At 38.6% G+C, this 24,625-nt stretch overlaps 6 protein-coding genes and 1 non-coding gene across 8 annotated transcripts; 6 read left to right on the top strand and 1 right to left on the bottom strand.

Annotated features, from left to right (window-relative positions):
- The first annotated feature begins 956 nt into the window (after positions 1-956).
- LOC121049489 (receptor kinase-like protein Xa21) lies at positions 957-2,646 on the top strand. Its single transcript, XM_040506998.1, has 2 exons — positions 957-2,443; positions 2,643-2,646. Exons 1-2 carry the CDS (start codon positions 957-959, stop codon positions 2,644-2,646), a joined length of 1,491 nt encoding a protein of 496 aa, XP_040362932.1.
- A 52-nt stretch (positions 2,647-2,698) lies between these two features.
- Positions 2,699-5,472, top strand: LOC112187223 (receptor-like protein EIX2). The gene is made up of 2 exons (XM_024325923.2): positions 2,699-5,108; positions 5,249-5,472. Exon 1 carries the CDS (start codon positions 2,748-2,750, stop codon positions 5,103-5,105), a length of 2,358 nt encoding a protein of 785 aa, XP_024181691.2. The 5' UTR covers positions 2,699-2,747; the 3' UTR covers positions 5,106-5,108; positions 5,249-5,472.
- Positions 5,473-10,945: 5,473 nt separating this feature from the next.
- LOC112167879 (probable leucine-rich repeat receptor-like protein kinase At1g35710) lies at positions 10,946-11,896 on the top strand. Its single transcript, XM_024304975.1, has one exon. It carries the CDS (start codon positions 10,946-10,948, stop codon positions 11,894-11,896), a length of 951 nt encoding a protein of 316 aa, XP_024160743.1.
- A 993-nt stretch (positions 11,897-12,889) lies between these two features.
- On the top strand, positions 12,890-13,574 carry LOC112167872 (receptor-like protein EIX2). The gene has a single exon (XM_024304962.2). The coding sequence runs from the start codon at positions 12,894-12,896 to the stop codon at positions 13,572-13,574; it is 681 nt and encodes a 226-aa protein (XP_024160730.1). The 5' UTR covers positions 12,890-12,893.
- Positions 13,575-17,715: 4,141 nt separating this feature from the next.
- TRNAM-CAU lies at positions 17,716-17,787 on the bottom strand. Its single transcript has one exon. It is a non-coding gene; the product is annotated as a tRNA-Met (tRNA).
- A 65-nt stretch (positions 17,788-17,852) lies between these two features.
- LOC112182351 lies at positions 17,853-20,160 on the top strand. Its single transcript, XM_024320836.2, has 3 exons — positions 17,853-18,138; positions 18,541-18,687; positions 19,788-20,160. The coding sequence occupies exons 1-3, from the start codon at positions 17,884-17,886 to the stop codon at positions 19,929-19,931; spliced, it is 546 nt and encodes a 181-aa protein (XP_024176604.1). The 5' UTR covers positions 17,853-17,883; the 3' UTR covers positions 19,932-20,160.
- Positions 20,161-20,263: 103 nt separating this feature from the next.
- LOC112182352 lies at positions 20,264-22,351 on the top strand. 2 transcript variants are annotated; one of them, XM_040514489.1, is made up of 3 exons: positions 20,264-20,645; positions 21,052-21,198; positions 21,760-22,351. In XM_040514489.1, the coding sequence occupies exons 1-3, from the start codon at positions 20,394-20,396 to the stop codon at positions 21,940-21,942; spliced, it is 582 nt and encodes a 193-aa protein (XP_040370423.1). In that variant the 5' UTR covers positions 20,264-20,393; the 3' UTR covers positions 21,943-22,351. The 2 variants fall into 2 exon arrangements, with proteins under 2 accessions (XP_040370423.1, XP_024176605.1); XM_024320837.2 differs by having other exon boundaries at positions 21,799-22,326.
- The last annotated feature ends 2,274 nt before the right edge of the window (positions 22,352-24,625 follow it).

The raw sequence follows: 24,625 nt of genomic DNA, 5'->3' as shown, positions 1-24,625 counted from the left end.
TTCACTGCGATCACCAGACTGGCCATGTTATTCAACTTCATCTGAATGCAGAAAAAAAGGAGGTAATCCCGCAACTAGAGTATACCTCAATAACTTTGCAAGGTGAAATTAGTCCTAAAATCATTGAGTTGCAGCATTTGGAATATTTGGACCTCAGTCACAATTCCTTCACTGCCAGCCAAATTCCAGCACTCATTTGTTCTCTATCCAATTTAAGACACCTAGATCTCAGTTTCAATGAGCTCTCTGGGAGCAAAATTCCAGAGCTCGTTGGTAACTTGACCAATTTAAGATATCTAGATCTGTCTAAGAATTTTCTAGTTGATGAAACTCCATATCATCAGCTTGGAAACCTTACTCACTTGCAGTATCTCAATCTCGGGTATAATTTCTTCACTCCTGCTGGAGGAAACCTCAATTGGCTCCCACATCTTTCTTCTTTAAAATACGTGGACCTGAGTTGGGCCCGTCTAAGTAAGGCTTCTAATTGGTTGGAAACAATAAACAAGCTCCCTGATCTAAGAAACTTGACCTTAATAGAATGTGATCTTCCTCCTCCAATTCTTTCCACTCTTTCGCACATAAATTCTTCCAATTCTCTTGTAAGTGTTGAATTGTCCAAAAATCTTGCTGTCAGTTCTTCAATATTCAAATGGTTGTGCAACTACAATACCACCCTTGTAACTCTTAACCTCTCTTTCAACCAATTAAGTGGTTTGATTCCCGATGCTTTCGCAAACATGAGCTCACTTGAAACTCTTGACCTCTCTTCCAACCAATTAAGTGGTTTGATTCCCGATGCTTTAGCAAACATGAGCTCACTTGAAACTCTTGACCTTTCTTCCAACCAATTAAGTGGTTTGATTCCCTATGCTTTTGCAAACATGAGCTCACTTGTAACTCTTGACCTCTCTTCCAACCAATTAAGTGGTTTGATTCCCGATGCTTTCCCAAACATGAGCTCACTTGAATATCTTGACCTCTCTTCCAACCAATTAAGTGGTTTGATTCCCGATGCTTTAGCAAACATGAGCTCACTTGAAACTCTTGACCTCTCTTCCAACCAATTAAGTGGTTTGATTCCCGATGCTTTAGCAAACATGAGCTCACTTGAAACTCTTGACCTCTCTTCCAACCAATTAAGTGGTTTGATTTCCGATGCTTTTGCAAACATGAGCTCACTTGTAACTCTTGACCTCTCTTCCAACCAATTAAGTGGTTTGATTCCCGATGCTTTCACAAACATGAGCCCACTTGAATATCTTGACCTCTCTTCCAACCAATTAAGTGGTTTGATTCCCGTTGCTTTTGCAAGCATGAGCTCCCTTGACCTCTCTTCCAACCAATTAAGTGGTTTGATTCCCGATGCTTTCGCAAACATGAGCTCACTTGAATATCTTGACCTCTCTTCCAACCAGTTAAGTGGTTTGATTCCGAATGCTTTCGCAAACATGAGCTCACTTGCACGTCTTGACCTCTCTTCCAACCAGTTTAGTGGTTTGATTCCGAATGCTTTCGCAAACATGAGCTCACTTGCAACTCTTGACCTCTCTTCCAACCAGTTAAGTGGTTTGATTCTGAATGCTTTCGCAAACATGAGCTCACTTGCACGTCTTGACCTCTCTTCCAACCAGTTTAGTGGTTTGATTCCGAATGCTTTCGCAAACATGAGCTCACTTGCAACTCTTGACCTCTCTTCCAACCAATTAAGTGGTTTGATTCCCGATGCTTTCGCAAACATGAGCTCACTTAAATATCTTGACCTCTCTTCCAACCAGTTAAGTGGTTTGATTCCGAATGCTTTCGCAAACATGAGCTCACTTGCATATCTTGACCTCTCTTCCAACCAGTTAAGTGGTTTGATTCCAAATGCTTTCGCAAACATGAGCTCACTTGTAATTCTTGACCTCTCTTCCAACCAGTTAAGTTGTTTGATTCCGAATGTTTTCTCAAACATGAGCTCACTTGCAACTCTTGGCCTCTCTTCCAACCAAATAAGTGGTTTGAGTCCCAATGCTTTCAGAAACATGGGCTCACTTTATTATCTGGGCCTCTCTTCCAACCAGTTAAGTGGTTTGATTCCGAATGCTTTCGCAAACATGAGCTCACTTTCATCTCTTGACCTCTCTTTCAACCAATTAAGTGGTTTGATTCCCGATGCTTTCGCAAACATGAGCTCACTTGAATATCTTGACCTCTCTTCCAACCAGTTAAGTGGTTTGATTCCGAATGCTTTCGCAAACATGAGCTCACTTGCAGGTCTTGACCTCTCTTCCAACCAGTTAAGTGGTTTGATTCCGAATGCTTTCGCAAACATGAGCTCACTTGCAGGTCTTGACCTCTCTTCCAACCAGTTAAGTGGTTTGATTCCGAATGCTTTCGCAAACATGAGCTCACTTGCATATCTTGACCTCTCTTCCAACCAGTTAAGTGGTTTGATTCCGTATGCTTTCTCAAACATGAGATCACTTGCAACTCTTGACCTCTCTTCCAACCAGTTAAGTTGTTTGATTCCAAATGTTTTCTCAAACATGAGCTCACTTGCAACTCTTGTCCTCTCTTCCAACCAAATAAGTGGTTTGAGTCCCAATGCTTTCAGAAACATGGGTTCACTTTATTATCTGGGCCTTTCTTCCAACCAGTTAAGTGGTTTGAGTCCCAATGCTTTCGCAAACATGGGCTCACTTGCACTTCTTGACCTCTCCTCCAACCAATTTAGTGGTTTGACTCCCGATGCTTTCGCAAACATGAGCTCACTTTCATATCTTAACCTCTCTTCCAACCAATTAAGTGGTTTGATTCACGATGTTTTTGCAAACATGAGCTCACTTGCACTTCTTGACATCTCTTATAACCCATTCGAAGGAGGGATCCCAGCATCTATTTGCCTGTTATGCAGTTTGCGACATGTGTTAGTTTTAGGTTGTAATCTGACAAGTGGACAACTTTCTGAGTTTGTTCAAGGATGTTCAGCATGTGTTCAAAACTCATTACAGAGTTTTGATCTTTCCAATAATCAACTTGCTGGGTCACTTCCTAATCTTACAAGCTTTTCATCATTGGAGATATTAACTCTCTCTGAAAATAAGTTAAGCGTTCTGGATAGTATTGGAAATTTTTCTTCTCTGAAAGAATTATATGTTGATCAAAATCAATTACGATGGATGATACCGGAAAGTATTGGGAAACTCTCCGGTTTGTATGTCTTGGATCTCTCTGGAAATCTTCTAAGCGGAAGAATTCCAGAAGGTATTGGGCAACTCTCATCATTGGAACGTTTAGTTCTTTCTGGAAATCAATTAAGCAGAAGCATACCTGAAACTATTGGGCAACTATCATCTTTGCAAAGTTTAGATCTCTCTAGAAATCTGTTAAGCGGAAGAATACCGCAAAGTATTGGACAGATGTCTGGGTTGGGCTTTATAAATCTTAGTATGAATCGTTTGGAAGGGGAGATTTCAGAAACTCATTTCTCAAAACTCTTTAATCTAGATGAGTTGGATTTATCCTATAATTCATTATTAGAATTCAATGTCACTTCTGATTGGATTCCTCCTTTTCAATTGAATTACCTAAGTTTGAGGCATTGTAAGGTGGGGCCGGATTTCCCAAAATGGATTCGAACCCAAAAAGGTCTTTCCAACCTTGATATGTCTTATGGTGACATTTCAGATGTCTTTCCGAGTTGGTTTTGGAGTCTATTTGGTGACACTCCTACTATAGATTTGTCTAACAATCAAATTAGAGGAACATTAGGGAGTTCAGAGGCAGTATCATTCAGCGGAGTTGAAGTTCGATTTAGTTCAAACCAGTTGGAAGGTCCAATACCCTCATTTCTATCAAAAGCGTCATATTTGGATCTCTCTGATAATAAATTTTCAGAGGTGACTTCCTTCTTGTGTTCTGCGAATGTAAAAATTTCTAAATTTCTAGATCTCTCCGCAAACCATATTCCTGGAGAAGTTCCAGATTGCTGGAGACATTGGGTCAATCTAGAACTTCTCGATTTGAGTAACAATTCTTTTTCTGGGAAAATCCCATCCAATATAGGATGTTTACTTCGAATCAAAACATTGAAATTAAGAAGCAATAGACTTGTGGGAGAATTGCCTTCATCCTTGAAGAATTGTACAAGCTTAAATGTTATTGATCTTGGGAACAATACGCTTTCAAGTTCAGTCCCTGAATGGTTAGGGGTCAGTCTTTCAAAGTTGGTTATTCTTATGCTTCAATCTAATCAGTTTAGTGGAAGTTTGCCTTCACAATTATGCCATCTAGCACGCCTTCAAATTTTGGATGTCTCTGTGAATCAAATCTCTGGAACTATACCAAAATGCCTCGATAATTTGACTTCTTTGGCGCAAGAAGGAAATTCAAATCTAACCATCAGACATTCTTTTAATACATCTGAGGCCGAACCACCTATGAGTTCTCTATATTATGAGGATGATGCAACCTTCATGTGGAAAGGAACGTTGTCTTCATACAAAAGTACTTTGGGACTGGTCAAGAGAATTGATCTTTCAAGCAACAGATTAACAGGGGAGATTCCAAGTGAAATCACTCATCTCGTTGGGCTGGTTTCTCTGAACCTTTCGAGGAACAATTTATCTGGAAAAATACCTCTAGAGATCGGAAAGTTGAAGTCACTAGATTCTCTTGATTTGTCTAGAAACAAGATAGGTGGCAGGATTCCAACAAGCCTTGCTCGGATCGATAGACTTACCTACATGAATTTATCATATAACCACTTGTCTGGTGAAATTCCAACTGGTACTCAGCTCCAGAGCTTTGATCCGTCCTTTTATGCCGGAAATCCTCAATTGTGTGGACGTCCACTTGAAGCTTGTAATCCAGAGGGAACTGGTCGGCCAAATGTCTCGAGTGATCAAGCAGATCCAGATGAGCTCATCACACCGGGCTTTTACATAAGTCTGGGACTTGGATTTGCTATTGGATTCTGGGTTGTATGTGGGAGCTTGATATTCAAGCGGTCATGGAGATATGCATACTACAACTTCTTGAATGCTTTAAATGATTGGCTTTATGTGAGGGTAGCTTTGATCAGACGGCAATTAAAGGATATGCTTAGTGGACAATCTTAAGCGGTAATCTCTCTCTCTCTCTACATCTGTGTGTTCATCATAGATAGCTTTTTTACACTGCATCATCATTGGAATAATTGGTTATTATAAGTTTGTCTTTTCCTACTAATCGACTAATGGTATTCCACTTATGTTTTATACAGCGCCAGCATCTTCTGAAACAAGCGCTTCCTTTCAATTGAGCACATCACATACTTGCGCTGTACAATCATCTGCTCAAGTCTTCAAGTATACAGAGTGTTTAGTACCCTGCTTGTTCGGTCATGTTTTTCTTTCTTTTGTCTATACCTTGCAATTCGGTTTGCATGTCTCTTTGTATTAGTTTTCAATAAGAAGCTACCCCTCTGTACCATTGACATTTATGATAAGTATCAGAATAGTCGGAATTGGCAGTTGGTCATTTTCTTCATATTCATGTTAGAGTTGTGCTCAGTTAGTTATTTTACCATTCTTGATTATTGTACTTTTTAGCTTGTATATTATCCTGACAAGGTATTGGTATAGTCCCCCTTGCTATCTATCTTTTATTTGATTTTCAATAAATTCGGGTAAGAGCAATGAGTTAGCTCTTACTCCGCTTCCTAAAAAAAAAACCTGTAAAAACTTGTTGGTCCAATCAACTCTTTGCCTTAAATAATTTCTATTCTAGCTAGTGTTATTTCAGAAATTTTTGCAGTACAATAGTTTAAATGATAATGTATGCGCTCAGTAACTACTGAATGTCCAGTGATTAGGGACTGCATCTTAAGGTTTTCTTTCTTGAATTCAACTGTTTTTCATCAAGAAGAATAGACAGGTATCTATACACATATTGCATGCTTTTGTTATACATCTTTTCCTCCAACTGCCTTCTACAACTAATCTCAACTAATCTTCTTCTTCTTCCATGTTTTTTCAAAGTTATTTGTACAGGGTCAAACAAAATAAAGATTTAACTACAAACTAGCGCACCGGAAAATAACCATAATGTGTGAAGCTTCAACTTCCCTGGTTTGGAACCTTGTGTTGAACCTATATATTCCCTGGTTTGGAACCTTGTGTTGAACCTATATAGGTTAGAATGAAAAGTGTCAAATTTAGTACCTGTGCCTTTATTCTCACTTGTGTCCAGCAGTAGTGTTCCTTTTGGCTTCAAGCATAATTCCTTCACTCTAGATTGTGCTTTATTCTAATACAAGTGCAGAAGGGGCAGCAGCCTGAAGATAAGATGCAATGTGCCATATTAGGGAAGTTACATGAGGTTGCATTACATTGTTTAGAGCTTCCTGAATGGCAAAATTTATGGGAAAGACCATGTTTCCAACATCAATGAACTGCAAGTGAAAGTAACTGTTGGCATAGCTGTTGAAAAGTAATTGACACTGGGAAGTTCTAAATTAAGCTACTGTTGAAGAATAGACAGCCATATAAATACTTTGTATGGCATGAGCTTCTTCTTCCGTCGTCTGAAATAATCTTGTTTTTATTTAAATGTTATGATGGAGAGACTAGAAGGCGCTTGAAACATCTATTCAATATTGACGCTTCCTTATCCCTCAGCCACCACCATGTTAATGTGACGATGAGGTGCGTACAAGCGACTCTCTTCATGGGGAAGCGAAGCCAAAAATCATGACTGTTGCAGATGGGAAGGAGTGTACTATGGCCCCCTGACAGACCATGTGATTCAACTTCATCTTGAAGGAGTCTCATCACAAGGTGAATTTGTTAAAGGTATAGGTAGTCTTAAACCCCTTGAGTTGGAACATTTGGATCTCAGTCACAATGACTTTAATGGGAGCCAAATTCCAGCTCTCATTATCATTGTCGTGATAATGATTTTGTTTAACTTTATCTTTAGGACCTTCATCCTTGGAAGAAGTAGATGCATGTTTCCCTTGAGTTGAGGAGTTCATAGTTGCCATGGACGACAATAAAGCAGTACAAGTTTTCGAGGTTGGAGTGCAAGTTAAGTTCACAATTAAGAGATAAATGAAGCCTAACTTTAGTAATTAATTTTTTTTTTTCCCTTCTGCTTAAAATACCAATTGATTCTGAGCATATATATTGCTGGAGGATGAGTTTTTCACTGGAATTTGGTAACTTTTTCCATAAACTCTAGTAGAAGTATAAAATGTTTACTCAGATTCTTTCAGTTTCATTGTGAATTGAATGGTGTAAACAATATTTAACTTTTGTCTTCTTTTTTTCTTCTTTTATTAGAAAGAAAATTCAACATTGATCATAGATGTTTCCTATAATACTATTCCACTGAACTTTTATGGGCAAACAGAGGAAGACAAAATGCTACATTATCTTTAACAGTAATTTGAGTGCACCAGTTCAATCCTAGAGATGAAGGGCTGTTTAGGAGGAAATTTTTTAGATCTGTACTAACAATTAAGAAAGAATTGTCTATTTTACTTGTGCTATTTAGTTTAAGAAGAAAAACAGAGTGATAAAAGGAAAACAGAGTATTTACATCAAGTGCTACTTCTCAAGTCGAGTCAATATTAGGCAACAATTGGATCGTTGAAATAATAACTCGTATGGGTACACAATTCTAGAATTGTAGCTGTAGTTGCAGATACTACAGAATTACTAAATGATACTGTATAGTGCACAAGGGATCAAATCAAATGAAGGAATTCCTATACGAACAAGTGCACTGCAAAACAGAAAACATGACAAACACTATGCTATTAAGTTTTGGAACAAGAACAAAAACAAAAACTGAGTATATCCCACATATAATCTCTTGTTTTGTTTATTTACTCCAATTTGTTGATTGATTTCAACATAAAAAAGTAATGTTATTTACCGGTGATAATGAGATGACTCCTTTCCTCTGAAATTTTTCGAAATTAATCTTATCACAAACCCACAAGGTTCTCTATGAGACAATGAGCAATTTCTAAACACAAGCCCTATGTCTTAATTGATTATGGCTATCATGGAAGATTGAATATCACCACCAAGTCAAGTCAATACTAGGACATATTTTCATTGTGGAAATTACAACATCTTTAGATTCTGGTAGCAGACTGAGATTGAATATCACCACCAAGTCAAGTCAATACTAGGCCCAATTTTTCTTGTTTTCTATCAAGTCGTAGCTGTCTATTGCTACGTTTCCTTTACGTTCAAATATTAATTCCTATGGGCACTGGTGTCCTGTATTACAGCAATAGTAGCAGATACGATGCAATTTCCAAATGATAGTGACGCGGGCTAAAAAAGCAATAGTAGCAGATTTAGGTGCTCCTTATTCCAATAACTTTCCACTCTAATTATCATGCAATTAGTAAGTCGGAATCCCAAATTACAACTCAACTGATGGAAAGCGGTGACAATTGAATGGTGGCCTTTAGGAGTGTAGATGATTTTCACTAACAAATTACCTCTTGTACGGTCGAGGTTTCTTTAGGAACCAACAAATCTGACCCATCAACTTTTAGAATCTTGCCTCGTGGACATGGTAAGAAGGCAAACAATTATCAGGGGCTCTAGGAACTTTGATATTGTGCCTCTATATAGCTAATTTATCTCTATTATCCCAGATCATTTTTTTTCTTGGAAAACAGAGCTAGACAAAATGCTACTTTGTGTTTGATAGTAATTTGAATCCAGTAGTTCAATCCCAGAGATGAAGGATTGTTTCAGAGGAAATTTTTAGATCTATATGTATTTCTGTACTGACAATTTTAAGAAAGAATTATTTTACATGGATGATGGATCCATTGACACTATGCTATTATGCAGAGTATTTTGTTTATGAAAAAGAAAAAAGGGAAAAAAAACAGAGTGATAAAGGAAAACAGAGTATATGCTTTTCATCTCTATTTTTGTGTCTTCTTGAACTTGTTGACTGATTTCAACATGAAAATGTAATGCCGTAATGGTAATTACTGGTCATAATCACTATTTCACTCTGATAACAGGAGATTTAGAGCCTTCTGAAAACAGAGTATTTCATATACATCTCTTTTTTTGTAATGGTAACACGCAGACTTTGATCAAGAAATCAATATTTTACTCTCCACTTTCCGACTTCTTATCACAAGGATTTTCTGTCAGCAATTTCTATCCAAATAAATTGATCACGGCTAATATGGAAGATTCTGTGAGCAATACTTAACCACATTTTGCATTGTGGAAATATACTTCTTTAGATTCCAGCAGTAGTATCAAACAGAGATACTTGGGTCCAATGTTTCCTGTTATCTATTAAGCTGCGGCTGTCTATTGCTGCGTCTCCTTTACGTTAAGTTTATTGACCACCATCACAAGACAGGTTAATATTAAGCGGCAATAAGCAGATACTAAGCAATTTCCAAACGATTGTGATGCCGGCGAAGAAAGCAATTTTAATTTTCATCTTCTTCCATACATGATACCCTTTTTCACTAATCACAGAGAAGAAAAATATGTAGGCACCTTGCAGTGCCAATGAAATATCTGTATTTTACTCTAAGCAAGCTTAATCTTATTCTGAGAAATCTGACAACTTCACATTGTCATTCAGCTTTTTTGGGTTATAAGCAAAAGTTCTCTTTGTTTTAATTGTTTTTACTAAATGATCCTCATAATTGCAATAACAACATTCCACTAAGAATCTCATGCAATTATTAAGTCAACACTTGAGTCATGTCAGTTAATGCTCAAAGTAGAGGATACTATCTTCTTTCTTTCCACTTTTGTCCTGTATGAACTTGTGGCTCTGTTTCACGGCTTTGTTCAGATAGGAAATCCTTGGATTAATTGTTCTGAGGAATTACTATAAATAGGGAATGATTTGCATACAAAGATAGTATTATGAGATATCATATAAATATTTGCAGTGCATTTGTGCTTCTTATTCCATCATCTTGTTGATTACATTAATTAAGATGGAGTTGGGAAGGTGGCTCAAACATGCTTATGCAATATCAATTGTGTTTCTTCTGCATATCAACGCTTCCTTATCCCTCGGCCACCACCATGCTAACATGACGGCAAGGTGCCTAGACAGGGAGAGGGATTCACTGCTTGCTATCAAAGGAGACCTAGTGGATGAATCCAACCTGCTCTCTTCGTGGGGAAGCGAAGCCAAAAAGCGAGACTGTTGCGGATGGGAAAGAGTCCACTGCGATCACCAGACTGGCCATGTTATTCAACTTCATCTGAATGCAGAAAAAAAGGCGGTAATCCCGCAACTAGAGTATGGCTCGAAAACTTTGCAAGGTGAAATTAGTCCTAAAATCATTAAGTTGCAGCATTTGAAATATTTGGACCTCAGTCACAATTCCTTCACTGCCAGCCAAATTCCAGCACTCATTTGTTCTCTATCCAGTTTAAGACACCTAGATCTCAGTTTCAATGAGCTCTCTGGGAGAAAAATTCCAGAGCTCGTTGGTAACTTGACCAATTTAAGATATCTAGATCTGTCTGAGATTCGCTTGAGTGATGAAATTCAATATCATCACCTTGGAAACCTTACTCACTTGCGGTATCTCAATCTCGGGAGGAATGACTTCACTCAGGAGGTAGAAAACCTCAATTGGCTCCCACATCTTTCTTTTCTAAAATACCTCGACCTGAGTTTAGCCAATCTAAGTAAGGCTTCTGATTGGCTGGAAACAATAAACAAGCTCCCCAATTTAAGAAACTTGACCTTGAGACACTGTGATCTTCCTCCTCCAATTCTTTCCACTTTTTCTCACATAAATTCTTCCAATTCTCTTGTAAGTGTTTAATTGTCCGAAAATCTTGCTGTCAGTTCTTCAATATTCAAATGGTTGTGCAACTATAATACCACCCTTGTAACTCTTGACCTCTCTTTCAACCAATTAAGTGGTTTGATTCCCGATGCTTTCGCAAACATGAGCTCACTTAAATATCTTGACCTCTCTTCCAACCAATTAAGTGGTTTGATTCCCGATGCTTTTGGAAACATGAGATCACTTGAAAATATGTACCTCTATTCCAACCAATTAAGTGGTTTGATTCCCGATGCTTTTGCAAACATGAGATCACTTGAAAATCTGTACCTCTATTCCAATCAATTAAGTGGTTTGATTCCTGATGCTTTTGCAAACATGAGCTCACTTGCAGGGCTTGACCTCTCTTCCAACCAATTAAGTGGTTTGATTCCCGATGCTTTTGGAAACATGAGATCACTTGAAAATCTGTACCTCTATTCCAACCAATTAAGTGGTTTGATTCCCGATGCTTTTGCAAACATGAGCTCACTTCAATATCTTGACCTCTCTTCCAACCAATTAAGTGGTTTGATTCCCGATTCTTTTGCAAACATGAGATCACTTGAAAATCTTGACCTCTCTTCCAACCAATTAAGTGGTTTGATTCCCGATGCTTTTGGAAACATGAGATCACTTGAAAATCTGTACCTCTATTCCAACCAATTAAGTGGTTTGACTCCCGATGCTTTCACAAACATGAGCTCACTTGAAAATCTGTACCTCTATTCCAACCAATTAAGTGGTTTGATTCCCGATGCTTTCGCAAACATGAGCTCACTTGAATATCTTTTCCTCTCTTCCAACCAATTAAGTGGTTTGATTCCTTATGCTTTCGCAAACATGAGCTCACTTGAAAATCTGTACCTCTATTCCAACCAATTAAGTGGTTTGATTCCCGATGCTTTCGCAAACATGAGCTCACTTGAATATCTTTTCCTCTCTTCCAACCAATTAAGTGGTTTGATTCCTTATGCTTTCACAAACATGAGCTCACTTTTACATCTTGACCTCTCTTCCAACCAATTAACTGGTTTGGTTCCGAATGCTTTCGCAAACATGAGCTCACTTTAATTTACATCTTAACCTCTCTTCCAACCAATTAAGTGGTTTGATTCCCAAAACTCATTTCTCAAAACTCTTCAATTTATATGAGTTGGATTTATCCTATAACTCATTATTAGAATTCAATGTGACTTCTGATTGGGTTCCTCCTTTTCAATTGTCTCATCTAAGTTTGAGATCTTGTAAGGTGGGGCCGGATTTCCCAAAATGGATTCGAACACAAAAAGATCTTTCTCACCTTGACATGTCTGATGGTGACATTTCAGATGTCCTTCCAAGTTGGTTCTGGGGTCTATTTGGTGACCGTTCGACTACAGATCTGTCTAACAATCAAATTAAAGGGACACTAGGGAATTTAGAGGTTGTACCATTCGGAGTTGAAGTTCGATTTGGTTCGAACCAATTGGAAGGTCCAATGCCCTCATCTCTATCAAATGCGTCATATTTGGATCTCTCTGATAATAAATTTTCAGAGATGGCTTCCTTCTTGTGTTCATCAAATGTTAAAATTCCCAAATTTCTTGATCTCTCCGGTAACCATATTTCTGGAGAACTTCCAAATTGCTGGACACATTGGGTCAATCTAGAACTTCTCGATTTGAGTAACAATTCTTTTTCTGGTAAAATCCCACCCAATATAGGATGTTTACTTCGAATCAATACATTGAAATTAAGGAGCAACAGACTCGTGGGAGAATTGCCTTCATCCTTGAAGAATTGTACAAGCTTAAATGTTATTGATCTTGGGAACAATAAGCTTTCAAGTTCAGTGCCTGAATGGTTAGGGGTCTGCCTTCCAAATTTGGTTATTCTGATGCTTCAATTTAATCAGTTTAGTGGAACTCTGCCTTCACAATTATGCCATCTAGCACACCTTTAAATTCTGGATGTCTCTGTGAATGAAATCTCTGGAACTATACCAAAATACCTCGATAGTTTGACTTCTTTGGCTCAAGAAGGAAATTCACATCTAACCGTCAGACATAAGTTTAATTTTGAAGGAAATATGACCTCTCATTATTATGAGGATGATGCAACCTTCATGTGGAAAGGAATAATGTCTTCATACAAAAACACTCTGGGGCTAGTCAAGAGAATTGATCTCTCAAGCAACAGATTAACTGGGGAGATTCCAAGTGAAATCACTCATCTTGTTGGGCTCGTTTCTCTGAATCTTTCAAGGAACAATTTGACTGGACAAATACCTCTAGAGATTGGAAAGTTGAAGTCACTAGATTCTCTTGATTTGTCTAGCAACAAGATAGGTGGCAGGATTCCAACAAGCCTTGATCGGATCGATAGACTTACTTACATGAATTTATCATATAACAACTTGTCTGGTGAAATTCCAACTGGTACTCAGCTCCAGAGCTTTGATCCGTCCTTTTATGCCGGAAATCCTCAATTGTGTGGACGTCCACTTGAAGCTTGTAATCTAGAGGGAACTGGTCGGCCAAATGTCTCGAGTGATCAAGAAGATCCAGATGAGCTCATCACACCGGGCTTTTACATAAGTCTGGGACTTGGATTTGCTGTTGGATTCTGGGTTGTCTGTGGGACCTTGATATTCAAGCGGTCATGGAGATATGCATACTACAACTTCTTGAATGCTTTAAATGATTGGCTTTATGTGAGGGTAGCTTTGATCAGACGGCGATTAAAGGATATGCTTAGTGGACAATCTTAAGCGGTAATCTCTCTCTTTCTCTACATCTGTGTTCATCATAGATAGCTTTTTTATACTGCATCATCGTTGGAATAATTGGTTATTATAAGTTTGTCTTTTCCTACTAATCGACTAATGGTATGCCACTTATGTTTTATACAACGCCAACATCTTCTGAAACAAGCGCTTCCTTTCAATTGAGCACATCACATACTTGCGCTGTACAATCATCTGCTCAAGTCTTCAAGTATACAGTGTGTTTAGTACCCTGCTTGTTCGGTCATGTTTTTCTTTCTTTGTCTTTACCTTGCGAAGTTCGGTTTCCATGTCTCATTGTATTAGTTTTCAATAAGAAGCTACCCCCGTTGACATTTATGATAGGTATCAGAATAGTCGGAATTGGCAGTCGGTCATTTTCTTCATATTCATGTTAGAGTTGTGCTCAGTTAGTTACTTTACCGTTCTTGATTATTGTACTTTTCAGCTTGTATTTTATCCTGGCAAGGTATTGGCATAGTCCCCCTTGCTATGTATCGTTTATTTGATTTTCAATAAATTCGGATAAGAGCAATGAGTTAGCTCTTACTCCGCTTCCTATAAAAAAAAAAAAAACAAACCTGTAAAAACTTGTTGGTCCAATCAACTCTTTGCCTCAAATAATTTCTATTCTACTTTAAATGATAATGTATGCGATCAGTAACTACTAACTACTGAATGACCACTGATTAGGGACTGCATCTTGAGGTTTTTCTTCTTCTTTTTCCATGTTTTTTCAAAGTTATTTGTATAGGGTCAAACAAAATAAAGATTTAACTACAAACTAGCGCACCAGAAAATAACTACCACATATCAAACATCACCATAATGTGTGAAGCTTCAACTTCCCTGGTTTGGAACCTTGTGTTGAACCTATATACGTTGGAATGATAAGTGTCACATTTAGTACCTAAGCCTTTATTCTCACTTGTGTCCAGCAGCAGTATTCCTTCCAGTATTACGATCTCCCTCCTTGAGCCATGAGACCTTAGCTCTCTGACTCCAGTACAATTCCTCCTCCGATAGCAAACTCTCCAAACGTGCCATCAAAGTACCCCTCTCTGCCAACAACTCCGGAGTCGCTGACAAGCTCAAAAGCTCCTCCACCCATGAACGAGTCTCCGATATTGCTTTCTAACGGTCACCAAACACACTGCGCTGCCAATCATCTAACGCAATACTGGTTCTAGCAATCTTCTTGGACACCAGAAACATTAGTTGCCCCAGAACAAGGCGTTGCCATTTCTGCTGAACGATCTCATGGAAATCCTCATGCTTCAACCACATCGATTCAAACTTAAACCTGTGATATCTCTTCTACAGAACAACCGAAATTGCACTAATACAAAGAAAAATTGGAATATGATCCGACTTGCTAGGCGGCAGGTGGATCACACAAGAATGGCTGAAACTATCTAACCTCTCCGCCGTAGCAACCACCCTATCCAACCTAACCTTCATCTCCGAATCACTCCAAGTAAACGGGCATCCGTAATACCCAAGGTCCACTAGTTCCTCATATCCCAGCGCCTCTCGAAAACCTCGCATTTGACTTTCCGATCGTGGTATGCCATCCAGCTTCTCCAAGGCCAACAAGATTTTATTAAAATCTCCCAGCACAACCCACGGTAAACTGTCGTCATCACTCAAAGCCCGGAGAAGATCCCAGGACTCATGATGATCTGCTGCACCTGGATTGCCGTAAAATCCAGTGAAACACCATAGCAGGAAGCCGTCTCCTTCATCAACCACTGCATCAATAAAACGGGTCGTAGAAGGCTGCCGTATTTTGATCTTAACTTCGTCATTCCATAATAAACCCAGTCCCTCAGCCTGCCCAACGCTCATCACGCCTTTTGCATGATCAAACCCTAGGTTACGTTGTAGTCTGTTGAACTCCTCTCTTTCTCTAATTTTTGTTTCAATCAGAAACACCAATTTCGGCTTATGCTGTGAGATTAAAATCTTCAGAGCACGCCTAGTGGAGGGATTACAAATCCCTTGACAATTCCAGAACAACACGTTCATGGCTATTAGACTCGTTTCAGATCAAAGAAACCATAGGTTTCCGATCGCAACCCTAGCTCCGAGAAACTAGGTCGGGGTTATATTTTCAAGAAGTTACTCTTTAAACATAATACATTTCAATTAAATTATAATACTTTATCATTCTGCTGCTCTTGCGGGCAACGCAATTGGCTTAGTGCTATGAGCAAAGGTTTTGGACAGCGGTGGTCGTTGAGGAGAGGAGACATGAATCATTTAGGATGCGATGGTTTTAGTGATGACGGATCGTGGGCAGACGACGACAGCCACGGCTTGGGATCCTGGTCGAACTATTGGAACATGTGGAGGCGTTGCTGTCGGGGGTGGTTCTAGAGATGGTGTCAGTGGCCTTGACATGGGAAGCTATGACTTCGGTGCTGGCGGTCGTGGAGGTAGACTTGGAGAGAAGATTGGCCTGTGTGCAGTGGGTGGCGGTGACATTGTTTGTGGCTGTCATGTTGCACACAATGTTGTTGATGGCTTTGAGTGTTGGAGGTGGAGATTTGTGGTTCAATTTCATGCTGGGTTGGATCGTTGGGTCATCAATGGAGCCAGCCTCGATTTTGGCGGCTGTGGCACAAACACTAACGGCGAGTCTGAAGGCGGGAGTGGCAGTCCAATCTTTCGTGGCGGCTGACTTCATTTAGGATGCCCATACCTTTTGGTGTCTGGAGCATATGGGTCTAGGCTCACAGTTGGGCCTGGTTAGGGTTTGGGTTACTGGGTTGGGCTAGAGTTCAAACTTTGGTGGGTTAGAGCCATTGGACATGACACCAAATTTCGCTATTGTGGAAATATGAGGCTAAGGGCATTCATTTCATCTGTGCCTCTTGATTTTTCCATAGATGAATTAGAACTTTTTTGGATGTGCTTAATTGCTTCTTAAAAAGGTTGAATCGTTTAGGTAATGAACTTTTTGTCAGCCCCACGTGGGTAAATCATTATGTATAATTTCGCTGATTAATAAAAGAGTAGTCACATTTCTTCAAAAAACAAAAAACAAATTATTATTTTTATGTTGTTTATTTCCTGCTTTACAGTCTTTTTACTCACTACACCATAAGCTGTCATCTATAGCAGTCAAAAAACGCTATGGTATCATGTCTTAGAGTTTATTTCCTGCTTGTACAGTCTTTTTATTAATGATAATATTTTTTCTAACCACAATAAAAGTGTATCAGTTCCATTGTGGAACACAATGGCTAACGGTCATTCTCTTATGAATTATTGTTGTAAAAAAAAAAATATCTATGTAGATACCTCTACTAGTGACACTAGTTTGCTATCTCACCAAGCATAATTAACACCCTCTATGGGACACCCACAAGCCATGGTGAGGCCCAACCGCTACTTGCATCTTGTAGCCCTATGTTCAAGCTACGCTACGGTATCCGGAAGTCGCAAATCCGTCGCCGGGAAGCCACCTTCCCGGCCTTGCCAAGTTACCTCCACAATATGCTTCTTTAGACTAGAATAGTGGGTTCTTGTCCCACATCTAAGAAAATGTAAAGGAGATGGCTTCCTTCACCTATAAAAGGAATGCCTCCTCCCACTTAAACACCATTCATTCCTTCCCAACTCCATTACACACTTTGTAATGCACTTGAGCCGCAAGGCTCGACACACTAGTATAAGCTTTCAAGTGGACGTAGTTTCCCGCTAAGACGGGAAGCGAACCACTATACATCTTGTGTCACTCTCTCTCTCTCTCTCTCTCTATCTCTTACTTATCGTTAATTAGATCCCCAACGGATCCAAACATCAACAATCTATATCAAGTTATTGACACATACAATAATGTATGTGATGTTCATTCAAGACTTGTTACATTTGCCCGTACAACCTCTCGTGCTGTTTTTTGTCATACTGTAGTTAGGGCGTATGAGCATGTTATCATGAAAACAATATCTCATAGAAACTATATGAATATGTGTAATTCCCAGCGTATTATCTGTGTGTGTGTGTGCGATGAATCAAAATAAGGACAATGAGATGGAACAACAAAGAGCATGTCATAACTAGTAAAAAAAGTTAGGAAATAATTTGTATACGGTGCCAATTAGTTTAAAATTTATAATAATATCAGAGCCAGGTTTCGATCCTGGGACCTGTGGGTTATGGGCCCACCACGCTTCCGCTGCGCCACTCTGATTATTACTAACCAACTGTTGCACTAAATACTTAACTGAAACGACTACAGCACATTTACATTCTTGATAAGAAGGGAGGGATCAAAGAGCAACGCCAAATGAGCAAAATGGCAAAACCGTGTGGTACTCTGGCAGAGAGGTTTGCTTGCACAGCCTCAATTTCAGATGACGTCCCTGAACAACGGGTCAAGGATACACTGCATTTTCTCAAAGGAGTGGGTATCTCCGACCCTGTTCCAGATCACTGCGAGACCAAAGACTTCTACTCCTACCTCGTTCGTGGCATCCTTAAGCCCCTCAACATTCAACGAGGCCGTGTCACCTGCCTTGTCTCCGTTAAACCTGCTTTTATTGTAAAGCCTTCCATGCTTCTTCTCTCTGTTTCAATTTGTAAACTTTTTCATTGGTTTGTGTTTGTTTGCTTTAAAAAAAAAAAAAAAGGTTATAAATTGGGTTATCTACAGGGGGAAATTGGAGCAAAGATTAGGACCCTTTTTCACATTTGCTTAGATTCAATTCCTTTTAGTCGATTTCTAACCTGGGTATTACTGATCCGAGGCAAAGTAGGATACTTTGTTAGATTAGACTGAAGGTTGGGCTTTTTTTAATGGAATTTCACCCATTCTTTGCTCACCCATTTTTCATTCGTGAGAAAAGAAAAGGGTTAGGGAGCTTTGGGTTCAATTTGATTTGTTTCTATGTATTGGCTTGGCAACAGACGCAAGGGAATGATGTTTTGTTTCATGAATCTGCAGAACTCTTTTGGTGGATTCCATGGAGGAGCTATAGCTGCTGTTGCTGAGGCTGTGTCGGTAGCTACTGCGAGAACGGTTGTGGCTGAGGATAAGGAGCTTTTTCTTGGGGAACTAAGCATCTCTTACCTCTCTTCTGCTCCAAAGAATGTGAGTCCTTTAGAATTTGATCTAAATTCTGGTAACTGTTGTATATGGTGGAACTGACCGCCTCTTCTGAGGCAATGTAAGTGGTACTGAATGACCCCAAAGCAAGATCATAGGATATAGGATTTTTTATGCTCATAAAATTTACTTGTATATTGTGATTGTAACTTTCCTTTTACTTGTTTTAACTTTTCTAATAAACAAGAGATTGTTTGCTTTTCTTTGAAACCCTTTTCTATGGAGGTGAGCACACTTTGTCATTCTGACTAAGAAATGGGGCAAAAAGTGGAAACATACAGACCACTAATGGTTTTTTTTTACCAGTCAAAATGAGATTGCTTGCTCTTCTTCAAAACCATTTTCTTAAGATGCCAATGTGGAAGTGCTTCAGCACAGATACAGACTAGCAAATCGGCCAAAATATTTTGAATCTCAAACAGTATAGTTGTAACCTCATCATTCATGTATGAATAAGGCTGATAGTGGCTTGAACCTCAAAGGTAGAGATTTAATCAATAACATCATTGCATCCTACTCTTCAAATTTTGATGAAGCTGACTGAAGTTAGACACATATTCAATTCAGTTCAGGCATGGAACCAGAGGGGGGCTGGGTTGAGCTGCAGCCCACCTCATTTTTTTGTGGAAAAAGTATTTTAAGTACAGGTTTTATATAGGGTGTAGCCTCTATAAAGTCAAAAATCTTCTCCCATCCTCTTATTTTAGCCTCTGTCCCCATTTCCCAGTTCTAATTTTTATCTAACTTAGTCATCAATTAAGAAAATGGTTCTAAATTAGTTTTAAATTTTAGTAGCAGTTTTCATGTAAAATTAACTTCAATTTGCAGCCCACCCGATTTTTCAAGTCTAGTTCCATCTCTGGTTCAGTTCATCATTGGTTAGGTATTTTACATGATCATGACAATTAAAATTTCATTGTAAAGGTGTTATGAGCTAATTGGCATTGACGTTGTAATCAACAGAGAAAAAAAACTAAAAAACACATCTTGTTATGTCATTTCTACTGCTCACTGATCTCTCTTTATGTGTAGTTTACAATCATTAGTTTACATCACTCATTTATTTCTTTGCAACTTCTTTACAGGCAGAGGTGATAGTTGATGGATCTGTAGTTCGGAGTGGAAGAAATCTTACTGTAATAGCACAGGAGTTTAAGCTCAAGAAAACTGGGAACTTGATCTACACTGCTCGTGCTACCTTCTATCACATGCCTGTTTCAAAATTATGAATTTGGATGTTCAGTATATCTCTATTTGGGTTACCTCACTTTGCACCTCATGGCTTTGTCTTCAACACATTACCAATTGTGGTCTTTGGCTCAATAGATTATGGTAATATGTATAGGCGGCCTATGTATATTTATTCTTGAATAATATCCTTCAGTAAGAATCGATTACTTATTTGTGCAAATGTATATAGTTTTCAGTAGAGATGAATAAAATCAGAGTTATTAGGTATCATTGATGGATCAACTTCCCTTTTCTTTTTTCTGGTGAATATATTAACCTCCCATCTTATATCCATGGCTATAACTTATAATCAAATATTCCTGTCTGAAAATGACAAATATAAGATGCGAGTATGTCACCCTTTAGTCCTTTACCCATATAATAAGATAAGAAAATAGAATAGTTGGTTGGTTTCAGAGAGGTATCTAGTAATTGACACAAGAATAGGCAAGAAGATAAAGATGGCAAAGCCCCCAATTGCTCTCTTAGAGAGCTTTGCTTCCAATTCCAGAGCAACAATTTCCAAAGACATTCCTGAAGAACACTTGAACCAACTGCTGAGGTTTCTTGAAAGAGTGGGGGTCTCTGGCCATGTCCCAGATTATTGCAATACCGAAGACTTCTATTCCGACCTCATAGGTGGCATCCTCAAGCCCCTGACAGTCCTACGAGGCCGCATCACTTGCTTGGTCTCTGTAAAACCTGCTGTTACTGTAAGCTTTCCCTGCTTCTCACCTTTCTTGTTTCAATCTCTACATTTTCTTCTGTTCCTGTGTGTGCGCTGAGAAAAAAGCTGGGAACTGGATTCTGACCCAGGAAAAGCCCTTTCTTTGTTTTGTTTTGTTTTACTTCAACTGGATTTAATAATAACCAGCTTACAAGGACACTTTGAACTTCAGCAAGACATGTTAAGGTGATTTTTCTATACCAAGGTGAAAGATGATAATTTGCTAGGCTCGATGTTTGACTTTTCAAAAAATCCAATTCCACCGATTCTGCTAACTATGCTAAGTTGTAATTCAATTTGATAAATGAAAAGGCTAGAGAACTTCTGGTTAATTTGCTTTCATTTTTGTCTGGAAACAAACAAAGTAACTAATTTTGTGTATGAATCGGTAGAATAAATTTGGAGGATTTCATGGAGGAGCTGTTGCTGCTGTTGCTGAGGCTGTGTCGTTTGCTACTGCAAGAACGGTCGTGGCTGAGGATAAGGAGCTTTTTCTAGGGGAACTAAGCATCTCTTACCTCTCTTCTGCACCAAAGAATGTGAGTCCTTTATAACTTGCACTAAATACTTTTTAACTGTTGTAATTGATGGTCTCTGACTTTACTGAGACATTGTACACATGATTTAGGATTTTGTTGGTACTTAAATGTAGTTTGTAAAAGTATGATTATATCTTCAATTAAGGTGATGAGACTAATGAGTTATTTGTACCTCTATGCGCACCATCTTAGACTTTGAATCTCTGTTTTTCTAAGCATCTTGTACAAATGGAGATATGTTTTTGAAACCTCAAACAATCAGTTGTAGTCTCATCAACCTTGAATATATAAGGCTGATGGTGGTTTTGAACTCTCAAATCTCTTGTTTAGTGTATGGATTTTGTCATATGATGCTTTCTAAACTTCGATGAAGACGACAGAGTATAATTACATATTGGTTAGAAATCTTGCATGATCTTCGCAACTGAAGTTTTATTGGTAAGTGACATTGATTATGTCATCATTATGCAGAGAAACTTGTTATTTCTACTGCTGAATGATATCGATCTGATGCTGCATGAGTGCATAGTTTACATTGTTTACGATTTTCATTTATTTCAGTTTTCCTCAATGGCATTTCAAAACCGGACTTACTTGCAGGCAGAGGTGATAATTGATGGATCTGTAGTGCGGAGTGGGAGAAACTTAACTGTGGTAGCACAGGAGTTCAAGCTGAAGAAAACTGGGAACTTGATGTACACTGCTCGTGCTACCTTATATCACATGCCCGTCTCGAAATTGTGAATTTGGAGATTGTAGTTGTTGGGGTTACCTTGGTTGTCATATTACTGAAACAATGTCATAAGAACCATATGAAGTGTTGAACATCCGCTCACGGAAACAAGTTGAGACTATTGATAATAACTAGTAGTAATGATAACCGATTGGTCATTGCCGGTGACCTCAATTAGTGAGCATTACGGTAACTAAATTTGAGCAACCAGATCTAGAGTAGTAATGAGGGAACGCTAGCGATACTATAACAAGGTTTTTATCCTCGATGACATCAATGTCCATTAACTTAGAACAATATACGAAACTTCAAATTTCTGTTATAATTGAGTTCATTGTTAAACACTGAAAGTCATAGATTTCCCCTCATATTTTGTATTGGCACACAAGTTGATTTTTGGAATTTTAATAAGATTGACACCTCTCCCTCCAAACCCACCCCCCCTCCCCGGCGATGCAGAACGGATGGCAGCCCAGTTCGAAGAGCAGTTTGATCGTGCAAAATGAGGAAAACGAAAAGTTACTAGTAGCTACGTCATAGCTGGGTGTCCGATTGGAGCGCGCCATAGCTTTCCGGAAAGGGAATCGCGCCAGGAACAAAACACGTGGCTATGCCACGATGTGTGGGCTTTTTCGGGCTTTCGGGGTCGTTTAGGGCCTCAAAACTGCAATTTAGTAATTTATTGTTTTTTCGAATTTTCGGTTTCCTAGTTTTTTTTATTTACCCGTGGACTTTAGGGTTTCATTGTTAGTCGCCCTAGGGTTTCTTTTCTCATATATAAGCAACCTTAAATGGTTGCAGAACTATATTTTATCATATTATCAATCAGATTGAGATTTATCTCTGGTGGACTCCAGAACCTTTGTTTTAGGTTTATTGCTTGTAAACCTAAGTGATCTGCGTCACCCCCACCACCCCCCCCCCCCCCCTCTCGTAAAGCCATATAAGGCAGCCCTCCAAATTGTTTCTCGCGGGTGACATTGTGTTAAGAGAAAATGGTTGACTAAAACATAGAATATTGGTGGTTTGGCTATTTTTAATTTCAGTTTATACTTTTATTTATTTATATTTTATTGACTTAATTTAATAATTATGTTATGAAATGGTATTATAAACACTTCAAAATTTGATGAAACCCTTTAACACTAAAAGAGGGCCTCCATTTATAGTAGTAGATATTAGACTTCAAATAGACATGTTTAATTATTTCTCCTAAATTGCCTAATAGAAAAAAGGATAAAAAAAGAAACATATATAAATTAGGTATTTGGCTAGCAGCACTATCAGAGCTTCAGATGCGACTAGTTCGTAATGACAGCCTCTCAAATTTGTATAATGTATCTCTACTTTAATTATTCAATAGGGGCAGCTGGCCATACCGCTTATACGTACTGAATTATAAATTATGAATTCACTAATTATAGACATATGATTTCATTGATGAGCTTAAGTAAACAGATGCAAATTAGTTTTTCAGTTTTCATGAACAACATGGATTCCTGCCTTCTATTTTCTTGTTTCTAATTATTTGGGACTTACAAAGTATGCATAATCACATGGGCTAGAAAACAAAAACTTACCTCCAACTCCAAGACTCCAATATGTTAACTGCCAGTATTATTCCATCTCAACACTTGTCCGACTTGTCACCTAGCTGTAAGTCAAGAAAATTTGACACTAAAATTCCTACTTTTTGCACCTCTTAGTATGTAATTCTAACTCCGCTACTGATGATGTACCGGAAAATACAACATTTTTGTTACCCGACCATCTTTGTTTTACTTAATGGTACCACCAAAATGTTAATTAGCTTGAACCAGGATCCGGAACTTCAAATTTCAATTTTATTCGTATCCTAATTTAAAAATTCATTGTCATGGATTTCTGCCCTTAATACCATTTGATGAAATTCAAGCCTTGTATCCACATGGTGTTTTTCCTCCATTGAACTTTTAATAACAATGACATTTTCCCTCTGAAAAAAAAAATCAAAATTAATTGTATGGTTCAATAACAAGGTAATCAAATGTGAAGCTTTACTTCGATTTTGTGTGTTTTGGCAGTGGCTAATTCACATGCAGTGATCTCTGTTTCAAAGAGTGACCTGCATGTAGCTGTGATAGACTGAAAGTGGATCGATGGATCTGCAGTGAGGAGTGCAAGAAATACCGACAGCAAGTAACGGAGTTCAAAACTCGAGAAAACTGGGCACTTGATTTATACTTCCTAGAAATCATCCTCCAGATTCTGCAGCTCCTTGAAACAAAATAGCTGCAGTCAAGGAGTTATCAATATCAACACCTCCACACCATCAGATGTGTGGGGGTGTAAAATTTTGGGCCCCACCCATTAAATCAATTCGGATGATCAAAACTCAAATGTGACTAACAACTTGCTAAAGTGAAAGATGGTAAAAGATGATCGGGTAGTGGGGAACGTGCAAACACCACTCTTCCCACTACAACATGGAGTAAGTGCCAAGAATCATGAATTGAGGACCAAGGAATAAGTGACTATAAATCCTCAAGCTTATGGAGACATTGTGGAGAGCAGGAGAGGAATGGAGGGGAAGAACGGTAACAAGCATGAACCCGATTTCTTTTTATATTCTTCTAATCAATTGCAAGATGGAAGCATCAAAGGCTTCTTGAAGATTGAAGGAGGGAGATTTTTGTTGGTACTCTCCCAAATTTT

This window comes from Rosa chinensis, chromosome 1 (genome assembly GCF_002994745.2).
Source record: "Rosa chinensis cultivar Old Blush chromosome 1, RchiOBHm-V2, whole genome shotgun sequence".
Classification (NCBI taxonomy): domain Eukaryota; kingdom Viridiplantae; phylum Streptophyta; class Magnoliopsida; order Rosales; family Rosaceae; genus Rosa; species Rosa chinensis.
This window is presented reverse-complemented; position numbering and strand designations above follow the sequence as displayed.